Genomic DNA, 13209 nt, shown 5'->3' with positions numbered 1-13209 from the left:
ATAGCCCCTGTGCTGTCACAACTGCCCCTGTGCTGTCACAACTGCACTCTATTGCCCCTGTGCTGTCCCAACTACCCTCTATAGCCCCTGTGCTGTCCCAACTGCCCCTGTGCTCTCACAACTGCACTCTATTGCCCCTGTGCTGTCCCAACTGCCCTCTATAGCCCCTGTGCTGTCCCAACTGCCCCTGTGCTCTCCCAACTGCCCTCTATAGCCCCTGTGCTGTCACAACTGCCCTCTATAGCCCCTGTGGATGTGTACAGTGTAGGGGCAACAAACTGACCTCAGACAGATACATTATATACAGTATGTCTGGTAACACTTTACAGTAAGGGTATGTGGACTATCATGAATTCATGTATGAATTAACTCATGATGTATGCATTACTTCATTCCTTTATATCTTATAGATCAACAAGAATGGAGAGACTATGAACATGAGTTCATGACCTCATGCATGAACAACACATCAACTAAAGCATTAGTTACGATGGGTACTTCATGATTTATGATGTTTTAAGCATGATCATCATGATTACATGAACTTAAGTTTAATTATTCATGAGATACTCATGTCTCTGGCCCCTCAACTAAAGTGGTGAATAATGACATGTGTTTAGAGAACTGCAAAGTTGTGTTCAAATCAGAATTTGAGCAGTGATGACCACATTTTTGGCAGAAAAAAAAAAAAAATCACACACACACACACACACACACACACACACACACACACAGAGAGAGAGAGTAGCGTACCTCACTCTGCATCTCTGCCACCTGCTTGGCAAACTGCGTGTGTGTTGTGTAAGGCAGCTGGTGGAACAGACTGCAGGACTCCTCCTCTTTGGCCTTCTGCTTATATTTACTCTGCAACACAACACGCTGAGCTTTACATCTACACACACACACACACACACACTATACTGCTTTACATCTACACACACACTCTACTGTGCAGCTACACACACACTCTACTGTGCAGCTACACACACGCACACACACACCCTACTGCACATCTACACACACACACTCTACTGCACATCTACACACACACACTACTGCGCACACACTACTGCATAGATAGATAGATAGATAGATACTTTATTGATCCCCGAGGGGAAATTCAGGGGGGTCTCAGTAGCATACAGACATCACACACAACATGCACTTACAGCAGAAATGGTAAATATAAGTATAAACATATAACTAAACTCCACTGTACAATAGAGACAGTAGGAGATAAGAAAAACTAACAAAACTAAATACTAAATATACTATATAAATAAATGTAAAAAATCCAGTGTGCTTGAGGGTGATCAAGCATGAGACGCTTGTAGTGACAGGGCCTGTAGTTCTGTGTGCATGGTGAGGTGCTCAAGAGAGTGAGTGTCATGGTGAAGGTGCAAAAAGTAGTCCAACATTAGTCCAACAGTGCAACAGTGCAAGAATAAGGTCTAGAGACCAGCATAAATAATATGGACAAATAAGAGAGTAAAGTATAATGTAGACAAGGTAGTATAAAAAACTATAAAAAACTATGTCAGTGCAAGAACAGGTTGAGGTAATAGGGTTACAGCCATTCAGTATTGTAGCAGAAGCCATTGATCATGTGTGCTAATATAGCATGAAAAACAGTGTAGCAGGAAAACAGTAGTAAAAACATTAGGCTGTGGACATTAGTAAAACAGTAGTAATACAGTAGTAAAGCAGTAGTGGGCAGTCAGTACTCAAACATGGAGAGGGTGGAGAGGCAGACAGACTAAGCAGAGAAGTCTATCTCTCCTCTTCCCTTTAGTGAGGCATTGAACAGTTCAATGGCCCTGGGGACAAATGACTTCCTCAGCCTTTCAGTTGTGCATGGCAGTGAGCGAAGTCTCCAGCTGATCAAGCTCTTTTGCTTTTTAATAGTGCTGTAGAGTGGATGGCATTCATTGTCCAAGATGTTGATCAGTTTGTTCAGGGTCCTTTTGTCAGATATTGAAGTGATGCACTCCAGTTCAGCTCCCACTACAGAGCCAGCCTTCCTTACCAGCCTGTCAAGTCGCCCAGCATCCTTCTTCTATGTGCTTCCTCCCCAGCATACCACTGCATAGAAGAGGACGCTGGCCACAACAGACTGGTAGAACATCCCGAGGAGCTTACTGCAAACATTGAAGGACCGCAGCCTCCTCAGGAAGTACAGCCTGCTCTGCCTCCTCAGAAAGTACAGCCTGCTCTGCTCTGCATCTACACACACACTACTGCCCACATACTGCTTTACATCTACACACACACTCTGCATCTACGCACATGTACACACACACACATGTACACACACATAGACATCTACAGTATACACACACACACACACACACACACACACACACACACACACACAGTATACACACACACACACACACACACAGACACACACACACACACACACGCACACACACACACACACCTCACTCTGCAGCTCAGAGACTGCCTTGGCAAACTGAGTCTGGTTGGTCTCAGGGAGCTGGGAGTACAAACTGGGGTTGGTGTCCTTCCTCCCCTCTTTGTACTTGTTCTAGAGAAATACAAAAATATACTATAAATAAACAAATAAAAACACACACACACACACACACACACACACAAACAAACACATACACACACATGCAAATATACTATACACAAACAAATATAAACACACACATACAAACAAACACATACACACACATGCAAATATACTAGACACAAATATAAACACACACACACACACACCACATGCAGATATACTATACTCAAACAAATATAAACACACACACACACACACACACACACACACACACACACAAACAAACAAATAAACAAACACATACACACACATGCAAATATACTATACAATAAACAAATATAAACACACACACAGACAAACAAACACATACACACACATGAAAGTATACTATGCATAAACAAATATAAATCCACATACACACAGACATACACACACACATGCAAATATTCTATACATAAACAAATATAAACACACGTGTGTTGCGCTGTGTTGAGGTGTGTTGCGGTGTGTTGCATTGTGAAGGTTGAGGTGTGTTGCGGTGTGTTGCGGTGTGTTGCGGTGTGCTGCGATGTGTTGCGGTGTGTTGGTGTGTTGCGGTGTGTTGGTGTGTTGCGGTGTGCTGCGATGTGTTGCGGTGTGCTGCGGTGTGTTGCGGTGTGTTGCGGTGTGTTGCTGCGTTACTGTACCTCGCTGAGGAGCTGGCCGACCTCTTTGGCGTGCTGCGTCTCCAGAGTCTCAGGCAGCTGGGAGTAGAGCGAGCTGGAGATCTCCTTCTTTCCAGCCTCTTTGTACTTGGTCTAAAACACAGCACAAGAGAGGTGTAAAAAAAAGAGGTGTGTTGGTGAGAGAGAGAGAGAGAGTGTGTGTGTGTGTGTGTGTGTGCGTGTGCGTGTGCGTGTGCGTGTGCGTGTGCGTGTGCGTGTGCGTGTGTGTGTGTGCGGTGGGGCAATTCCCCCCCAGTAGAGGAAGTTGTGGAGACAGTGTAATGGTCAGAGAGAGAGAGAGAGAGAGAGAGAGAGAGAGAGAGAGAGAGAGAGAGAGAGAGAGAGAGAGAGAGAGAGAGAGAGAGAGAGAGAGAGAGAGGCAGAGAGAGAGAGGCGTAGAGAGAGAGAAGCATTGTGTGGACAAGTGAAGTGTGTGATTAGAAACTATATATACTTTAGTTCTATACTAAGATATGAAGGAATGTGGTGAGTTATCTAATGATATGAAGTGATGTGGTGAGTTATCTAATGATATGAAGTAATGTGGTGAGTTATCTAATGATATGAAGTGATATGGTGAGTTATCTAATGATATGAAGTAATGTGGTGAGTTATCTAATGATATGAAGGAATGTGGTGAGTTATCTAATGATATAAAGTGATGTGTTGAGTTATCTAATGATATGAAGTGATGTGGTGAGTTATCTAATGATATAAAGTGATGTTTTGAGTTATCTAATGATATGAAGTGATGTGGTGAGTTATCTGTGTAATGATATGAAGTGATGTGGTGAGTTATCTAATGATATGAAGGAATGTGGTGAGTTATCTAATGATATAAAGTGATGTTTTGAGTTATCTAATGATATGAAGTTATGTGGTGAGTTATCTGTGTAATGATATGAAGTGATGTGGTGAGTTATCTAATGATATGAAGGAATGTGGTGAGTTATCTAATGATATAAAGTGATGTTTTGAGTTATCTAATGATATTAAGTGATGTGGTGAGTTATCTGTGTAATGATATGAAGTGATGTGGTGAGTTATCTAATGATATGAAGAAATGTGGTGAGTTATCTAATGATATGAAGTGATGTGGTGAGTTATCTAATGATATGAAGGAATGTGGTGCGTTATTTGAGGCGATATGAAGTGATGTGGTGAGTTATCTATTGATATGAAGTGATGTGGTGAGTTATCTGTGTAATGATATGAAGTGATGTGGTGAGTTATCTAATGATATGAAATGATGTGGTGCGTTATCTGAGGCGGTGCACCTGGCTCTGAAGCTCGGAGATGGCTTTAGCGAACTGGATGTCGGTGGTGTCTGGGAGCTGGGAGTAGATGCAGTTGTTGACGCTCTTCTTGCCCTCCTCTTTGTACTTGTTCTGCAGAGAGCAGTCAGCAGGACTCGTCAACCCAATGTCATCACATAAGCAAAATAATAATAATAATAATAATAATAATAATAATAATAATAATAATAATAATAATAATACGCTTTATTTGTATGGCCCCTTTCTTACACAGCATGCAGCTCAAAGTGCTTTACATTTGGAGCATGTAACACAATAATAGAGAAGAATTAGTCATTCATCTTCGTTGCTGTGGCTGTTCATGAGGCTCTGAGAGACTGCTTCGAGTGTACTGACTGGAGTGTGTTACAGAATGGAGAGGACTTAGAGGAGGTCACACAGTGCACAACTGACTACCTGAACTTCTGCATGGACATTGTTCTTCCCACCAGAACTGTACGCTGCTTTCCCAACAACAAGCCTTGGATAACCAGCAATGTCAAGACCCTTCTCAACAGGAAAAAGATGGCGTTCAGAGAGGGGGACATGGCAGAGCTGAGGCGCGTGCAAGGGGAACTCAAATTCAAGCTGAAGGAAGCTAAGGAGGATTACAGAAAGAAGGTGGAACAGAAGCTGCAGGAAAACAACTTGAAGGAGACATGGGGCTGCATGAAGGTTATCACTGGCCTGAAGAAGAACAGCAGCTCTGTGGAGGGGGACCTGGACAGGGCGAACCAATTGAACTACTTCTACAACAGGTTTGACTGCCCTGCTCCAGCTCCAATGGCGGTGGTCTGTCCACCATCCCCCACCCCCACACCCCCTCAATACCAGCGCAACACTCACCTCCATCATCACAGGCTATCGTACCCCCACCATCACTGGATTTTGCACCCCTCCCCCACATGGCGATCACGAACAATGAGATGACAACGACCTCAGTCAACAGCCATCAGACACACAGATCCCAGATGCACCCCTCCCCCTCCCCTCCCCTTACACCCCTCACCATTACAACAGATCAAGTGACAGTCCAACTTAAGAAATTGCGTAGCAATAAAGCAGCTGTGCCTGACAGACTGTGCCCAAGGCTACTCAAGGCCTGTGCTGCTGAACTGGGGGAGCCACTGAAGCACATCTTCAATTTGAGCCTACGCCTTGGACAAGTTCCAACACTGTGGAAGACATCATGTCTCACCCCTGTCCCTAAGAAGCCACACCCTAGTGAGCTTAATGACTACAGATCTGTCGCTCTTACATCACATGTGATGAAGACAATGGAGCGATTGGTCTTAGGTATGCTCAGGCCCCAGGTACGCCATGCACTAGACCCGTTACAGTTTGCATACCAGGAGAAAGTGGGCGTGGACGATGCCATCACTTATCTTCTACACAGGACACATTCCCACCTAGACAAGGGGAAAAGTGCTGTGAGAATCATGTTCTTTGATTTCTCAAGTGCTTTTAACACCATCCAGCCCCTCAGACTGGGTGACAAGCTCTTGCAGATGGGTGTGGACGCTCACCTGGTAACCTGGATTACAGATTACCTGACTGAGCGACCACAGTTCGTCAGACTGAAGAACTGTCTCTCTGACACTGTGATCTGCAGCACCGGAGCGCCACAGGGAACTGTGCTCTCTCCAGTCCTGTTCACCCTGTTCACATCTGACTTCTGCTACAACACCGAGTCATGCCACATGCAGAAGTTTTCTGACGATACTGCAATTGTGGGGTGTATCAGGGACGAGCAGGAGGAGGAGTACAGGAGCCTGGTGGAGGACTTTGTGCAATGGTGCAAACTCAATCATCTTCAACTCAACACTTCAAAGACCAAGGAGATGGTGGTGGATTTCCGCAGGTCTAAGCCCACTCTGCTACCAGTCCACATTGATGGGGTCAATGTGGAGGTGGTTAGCACCTACAAGTATCTGGGTCTCCACCTGGACAATAAACTGGACTGGTCAGCCAACACTGATGCACTCTACAAGAAAGGGCAGAGCAGGCTGTACTTCCTGAGGAGGCTGCGGTCCTTCAATGTTTGCAGTAAGCTCCTCAGGATGTTCTACCAGTCTGTTGTTGCCAGCGTCCTCTTCTATGCAGTAGTATGCTGGGGTGGAAGCACAAGGAAGAAGGATGTGGGGCGAATTGACAGGCTGGTAAGGAAAGCTGGCTCTGTAGTGGGAGCTGAACTGGAGTGCATCACTTCACTATCTGATAAAAGGACCCTGAACAAACTGATCAACATCTTGGACAATGAGTGTCACCCACTCCACAGCACTATTGTTAAGCAGAAGAGCCTGATCAGCTGGAGACTTCGCTCACTGCCTTGCACAACTGACAGACTGAGAAAGTCATTTGTCCCCAGGGCCATTGAACTGTTCAATGCCTCACTTAAGGGAAGAGACTTTTCTGTATAGTCTGTCTGCCTCTTCACCCCCTCCATGTTTGGATACTGTCTGTCCACTAGCCACTTTTACCACTGTCTTTATGCCTCACTGTTTGCATGCTATATTAGCACATTAGCACATATGCATAACCCCCCCCTCCATGCCACAGCCGAACTGTGGCCACACTTATACATTTTCTTTAAATAGTTAAATATATAGATATATAGACTTTACTTTATTTCTGCATTGTTGCAGAAATAAACACAGAGCACCTTAGAGCACCTTACCATACCTTACTATGCACAGAGAATCACAGGCTCAGTCCCTGCCTCAGTCATTGAAAGCGCCTTTGATTGATCACCACTATGTGGATACTGTTTTTAGAATTGATTTAGATTAAGTGTTAGTTAGTATAATTTGTATTTTAGTATATTTAGCATATTCTTTGTCTTCTACTGTCCTTATTGCTCAGTTGTGTTTTATATTATATACTTTAATTACTCTTTCTGCTGTTAAAGACCTTGAATTTCCCCTGGGGATCAATAAAGTATATATCTATCTATCTATCTATCTGATCCAATCAGCAACATATCAGAAATACTTAGCAGTATATATAAATAGGCTTTGCTAACAAATGCTTAGGCCCCATTGATGTGTACTCTAAGTGGTTTGCCTTAGTATGTTCTTAGTGTGTGTTGTGATTACATAATTTTATATTCAAACGTTTAAAGAACACAACGACCAGAAGACTGGCAATCAGAGTCAAGCAGCTTAGCTCGTTGAATAGAATGAGAACTGGCGCAAATCGAGCTGAGTCTTCCTCCAGGCTTTCTATACCACACTAGAAAGGCTTGCAACTCAAAAAACATTACTGAGTGCACGGTAGAACGTCAGACATTTTATAAGTAATGAGATACGTGGTAGGGCTCCTTAACAGGCAACGCTAACATTGTGGGATTCCACTCTCAGTCCCACGTCTGACCAGCTCTCACCCTAGATCCCTGAACTTCACAAGTGGAACCGAACAGTTCCCTAGAGCCCGGAACTTCACAAGTGGAACCGAACAGTTCCCTAGAGCCCGGAACTTCACAAGTGGAACCAAACAGTTCATCGTTACTCTTACAATTCCCACATAACATGCAACCACAGGCTGCTGGAACACTTGAGAGAAGGTTCTGGAAAGCCTTACGTCACTCTGCAGGTCCGAGAGCATCGCAGCAAACTGGGTGTCCATGGTCTGGGGCAGCTGGGAGTAGAGAGATGTGGAGAGGCTGTGTTTCCCACTCGCCTTGTACTTGCTCTGGGACACAAGAGGGTTTATCAGGGTGTGTGTGTGTGTGTGTGTGTGTGTGTGTGTGTGTGTGTGTGTGTGTGTCTGTGTGTGTGTGTGTGTGCGTGTTGGTAGATAATGAACACGTCACATCCGTCTGTAATACAATGTGTGTGTATGTGTACATTTTTATGTGTCAGTATGTATGTGTGTATGTCTAGCTGTGTGTGAGTTTGTGAGCTTGCGTGTGTGTGTGTGTGTGTGTGTGTGTGTGTGTGTGTGTGTGTGTGTGTGTGTGTGTGTGTGTGTGTGTGTGTGTGTGATAAAACAGAGTGGGTTTGATTGCAGCGCGTCAGATAATTCACTCTGCAGCTCGGAGAACTATCTGACGTGTGTTTGTGTGTGTGTGTGGATGTATGTGTGTGTGTGTGGATGTATGTGTGTGTGTGTGTGTGTGTGTGTGTGTGTGTGTGTGTGTGTGTGTGTGTGTGCTGGATAACAGCGTGTCAGATACCTCACTCTGCAGCTCAGAGGCCTCTCTGACGTGTGTGTGTGTGTGTGTGTGTGTGTGTGTGTGTGTGTGTGTGTGTGTGTGTGTGTGTGTGTGTGTGTGTGTGTCACATACCTCACTCTGCAGCTCTGAGGCTTCTCTGGCGTGTTGGGTCTCTAACGTCTCTGGCAGAACAGAGTAGAGAGACGTGGACGCCTGCTTCTTCCCCTCCTCTTTATACAGCCGCTGAGAGATTCAAATAGCAGCACCTTAGTCTGAGTTAAACACACACACACACACACACACACACACACACACACACAAGCACGCGCACACACACAAGCACGCGCACACACACAAGCACGCGCACACACACACACACACACACACACACACTCTCTCTCTCACTCAAGGCATGTTATGATGGTTAATGACTATGTTCATATAAATTGAGACAATGTACACAATATATAAATCAACCTAAATCAATATAGTTAGTTCATCATACACAATAATGACCACAACAGCAAGCCTGCGCAGTCCTCAATAATGGCCACAACAGCAAGCCTGCGCAGTCCTCAATAATGGCCACAACAGCAAGCCTGCGCAGTCCTCAATAATGGCCACAACAGCAAGCCTGCGCAGTCCTCAATAATGGCCACAACAGCAAGCCTGCGCAGTCCTCAATAATGGCCACAACAGCAAGCCTGCGCAGTCCTCAATAATGGCCACAACAGCAAGCCTGCGCAGTCCTCAATAATGGCCACAACAGCAAGCCTGCGCAGTCCTCAATTCAAGGATGGTAGTCGTACACCCTCATGCACTTCACACATCCATGCAGTGAGCTTTCCATGTGATCCCACTGCAGAGCTGGAGCTTTCCATGTGATCCCCACTGCAGAGCTGGAGCTTTCCATGTGATCCCCACTGCAGAGCTGGAGCTTTCCATGTGATCCCCACTGCAGAGCTGGAGCTTTCCATGTGATCCCCACTGCAGAGCTGGAGCTTTCCATGTGATCCCCACTGCAGAGCTGGAGCTTTCCATCTGATCCCCACTGCAGAGCTGGAGCTTTCCATGTGATCCCCACTGCAGAGCTGGAGCTTTCCATGTGATCCCCACTGCAGAGCTGGAGCTTTCCATGTGATCCCCACTGCAGAGCTGGAGCTTTCCATGTGATCCCCACTGCAGAGCTCCATGTGATCCCCACTGCAGAGCTCCATGTGATCCCCACTGCAGAGCTCCATGTGATCCCCACTGCAGAGCTCCATGTGATCCCCACTGCAGAGCTCCATGTGATCCCCACTGCAGAGCTCCATGTGATCCCCACTGCAGAGCTGGTGAGTGAAGCTAGTACTTCTGCTTGATGGATAAATCCAAATAAAGGCCATCAGCGGTGAGGAGTTCTAATTGTGGCGGTCTGACTAGCCCGACTAGAGTGCTGTGTGTGTGTGTGTGTGTGTGTGTGTGTGTGTGTGTGTGTGTGTGTGTGTGTGTGTGTGTGTGTGTGTGTGTGTGTGTGTGTGTGTGTGTGTGTGTGTGTGTGTGTGAAACAGGTCTGACCAGCCCAACTAGAGTGCAGTTCCCTGAAACAGATGGCCAGGGGCTACAGATAAGGGTGCTATTCAAAGAGAGGGTGTGAGTGACGAGGAGGAGGGAGAGAGAGAGAGAGAGAGAGAGAGAGAGAGAGAGAGAGAGAGAGAGACCCAAAAAACACAGGTCTTTCAGGCTCCGTACCACAGTATGGAGTTAACGCTACACACAGTATGCTAACATTGTCTGCATAGCCCTGGATGAGGTGGTTAGTCACACGGTTAGCCGTTAGCCGTTAGCACACCGCGGGCAGGGCCCCACCTCACTCAGGGACTCGGCCACTTCTTTAGCAAACTGGATCTCGCTGGTCTGAGGCAGCAGGGCGTACAGGCAGTTGGGCAGCTCCGACTGGGTCTCTCTTTTGTACTTGACCTGGAGGGAGTACAAAGACATGTGTCCAAGAATGAGAGCGCAGACGAGGGGGAGGACTTTTTGGCGTCGCTCTGAAACTGGCGTTGGTTCCACTCTTTTTGTTGTTGTTTTAGTTTTTGGACAGAATGGAACAAGTACACATAAACAAGTAAAACATTACATTTCTCATACTTAGAATTCATGTATAGCATGACAGAGTATGATACTGTATTGTGTAGCATAACAGAGTATGATACTGTATTGTGTAGCATAACAGTATGATACTGTATTGTGTAGCATAACAGTATGATACTGTATTGTGTAGCATAACAGTATGATACTGTATTGTGTAGCATAACAGTATGATACTGTATTGGTAGCATGAAACGTGATACTGTGTTGTGTTTAACATGTCACAGGGAGGCTGTGTGGAGTCATATGCTCTCAGAGATGGAGGCTGGGTGGGCTACCTCACTCTGGAGCTCAGACTGGACACACACACACACACACACACACACACACACACACACACACACACACACACACACACACACACACACACACACACACACACACACACACACACACACACACCCAGAGATGGAGGCTGGGTGGGCTACCTCACTCTGGAGCTTAGACGGGACACACACACACACACACACACATTCCCAGAAATGGAGGCTGGGTGGGCTACCTCACTCTGGAGCTCAGACTGCTCCTTGGCAAACTGGGTCTCGGCGGTCTCAGGGAGCAGTGAGTAAAGATTGGAGGAGATCTCTCTCTTTCCGCCCTCTTTGTACTTCACCTGCAGGGAAACGGGGGGGGGGGGGGGCGCACACACTCAGAGTTAACAGACACCTCACTGTAGATGAGAGATCTAAAGTACCTCACTGTAGATGAGATCTAAAGTACCTCACTGTAGATGAGAGATCTAAAGTACCTCACTGTAGATGAGATCTAAAGTACCTCACTGTAGATGAGAGATCTGAAGTACCTCACTGTAGATATGATATCTGAAGTACCTCACTGTAGATGAGATCTGAAGTACCTCACTGTAGATGAGAGATCTAAAGTACCTCACTGTAGATGTCACAAAGCTCCTTGGCGAGCTGTGTTTGCGTTGTCTCTGGCAGCTGTGAGTAGAGGGACGAGGCCGCTTCCTTCTTACCGCCCTCCTTGTACTTTATCTGGAGACAGAAATCATGTAACGTCACGCTGGACCTATCAGGTCACTGGAGTATAATAAAAAGCTGGACTGGACTATAACTGTACTTTTCCCGTTAATTACCAAATTGCACAATGAGTTTATCTCAATTGACTGACCCTTGCGATCCAGCATGGATCATTTAGCATTAGCCCAGTTCATTAGCATTAGCTCAGTTCATTAGCATTGGGTCAGTTCATAAGTGAAGCCACAAGACAACAGGCCTGCTTTGCATCACTCCACTGTCCCCCTCCATCACCATCAGAAAGCTACAGCACATGGCACAACTGAACTGTAGGACTGGACTATGGAACTGGACTATGAGACTGGACTATGGGACTAGACTGTAGGACTAGACTTTTAGACTGGACTATGGGACTAGACTTTAAGACTGGACTATGGGACTGGACTTTAAGACTGGACTATGGGACTGGACTATGGAACTGGCCTGTGTGATGTGTGCTGGGTTTCACTGCGTTGGGCTCACCTCACTCTGAAGCTCGTAGGCCTCTTTGGCGTGTTTAGTCTCCAGTGTCTCTGGCAGCTGATGGTACAACGAGCTGGAGGCCTGCTTCTTACCCGCCTCTCTGTATTTGGTCTGACAAAGGGGTGGCAGTTATCACTACTACAGTGCAAACATCACAAGACTATCCATATATAACACAGTGAATAATTATAGTGCTGGAGCTATACGTCAACATAATATTAGAAAAAACACAGCTGCAACAGCACTGACATTGTTCAAACTGCCTTTCTGACAGCGATCTTAACCCCAGATCTGCTCCAAAACACCCTGATGCATCTCTAACAGCGATCTTAACCCCAGATCTGCTCCAAAACACCCTGATGCATCTCTAACAGCGATCTTAACCCCAGATCTGCTCCAAAACACCCTGATGTCTCTGTAACGGCGATCTTAGGCCTAGACCTCCTGATGGCCTGAACCCCAGATGGCACCCTAGACTCCAGAAGACCCCCAGATCTGCTCCAAAACACCTTATGTCTCTCTAACAGCGATCTTAACGCTCCAAAACACCCTGATGCATCTCTAGCGATCAGCAATTTTAACCCCAGACCTCAGATGGCACCCTGATGAGTCCTACAGCGATCAGCTCTCACATCTGAGTAACTCCTTTCAGCCCCAGCAGAGGATCCCACTATACCAGCGGCTTATCCCACTATACCAGCAGCTTATCCCACTATACCAGCAGAGAGAGGATCCCACTATACCAGCAGCTTATCCCACTTTACCAGCAGCTTATCCCACTTTACCAGCATCTTATCCCACTATACCAGCAGCTTATCCCACTATACCAGCAGAGGATCCCACTATACCAGCATCTTATCCCACTATACCAGCAGAGGATCCCACTATA

At 46.1% G+C, this 13209-nt stretch overlaps 1 protein-coding gene across 9 annotated transcripts in view; it reads right to left on the bottom strand.

Moving 5' to 3' along the window:
• Window positions 1-13209, bottom strand: part of LOC121688529 (nebulette-like) — an 83602-nt gene that overhangs the window by 34628 nt on the left and 35765 nt on the right. For all 9 annotated transcript variants that reach the window (XM_042068173.1, XM_042068175.1, XM_042068167.1 and 6 more), the window contains 10 exons: window positions 12321-12431; window positions 11706-11816; window positions 11324-11434; window positions 10540-10650; window positions 8824-8934; window positions 8118-8228; window positions 4521-4631; window positions 3226-3336; window positions 2441-2548; window positions 754-864 (listed from right to left, as the gene is read on the bottom strand). In XM_042068173.1, coding sequence (XP_041924107.1) covers window positions 754-864; window positions 2441-2548; window positions 3226-3336; window positions 4521-4631; window positions 8118-8228; window positions 8824-8934; window positions 10540-10650; window positions 11324-11434; window positions 11706-11816; window positions 12321-12431 — 1107 coding nt within the window. The remainder of the gene's footprint in view (window positions 1-753; window positions 865-2440; window positions 2549-3225; window positions 3337-4520; window positions 4632-8117; window positions 8229-8823; window positions 8935-10539; window positions 10651-11323; window positions 11435-11705; window positions 11817-12320; window positions 12432-13209) is intronic.

The sequence above is a fragment of the Alosa sapidissima genome, chromosome 17, assembly GCF_018492685.1.
Source record: "Alosa sapidissima isolate fAloSap1 chromosome 17, fAloSap1.pri, whole genome shotgun sequence".
NCBI lineage: Eukaryota > Metazoa > Chordata > Actinopteri > Clupeiformes > Clupeidae > Alosa > Alosa sapidissima.
The sequence above is the reverse complement of the archived record's forward strand: the minus strand, read 5'-3'. Positions and strand labels throughout refer to the sequence as shown.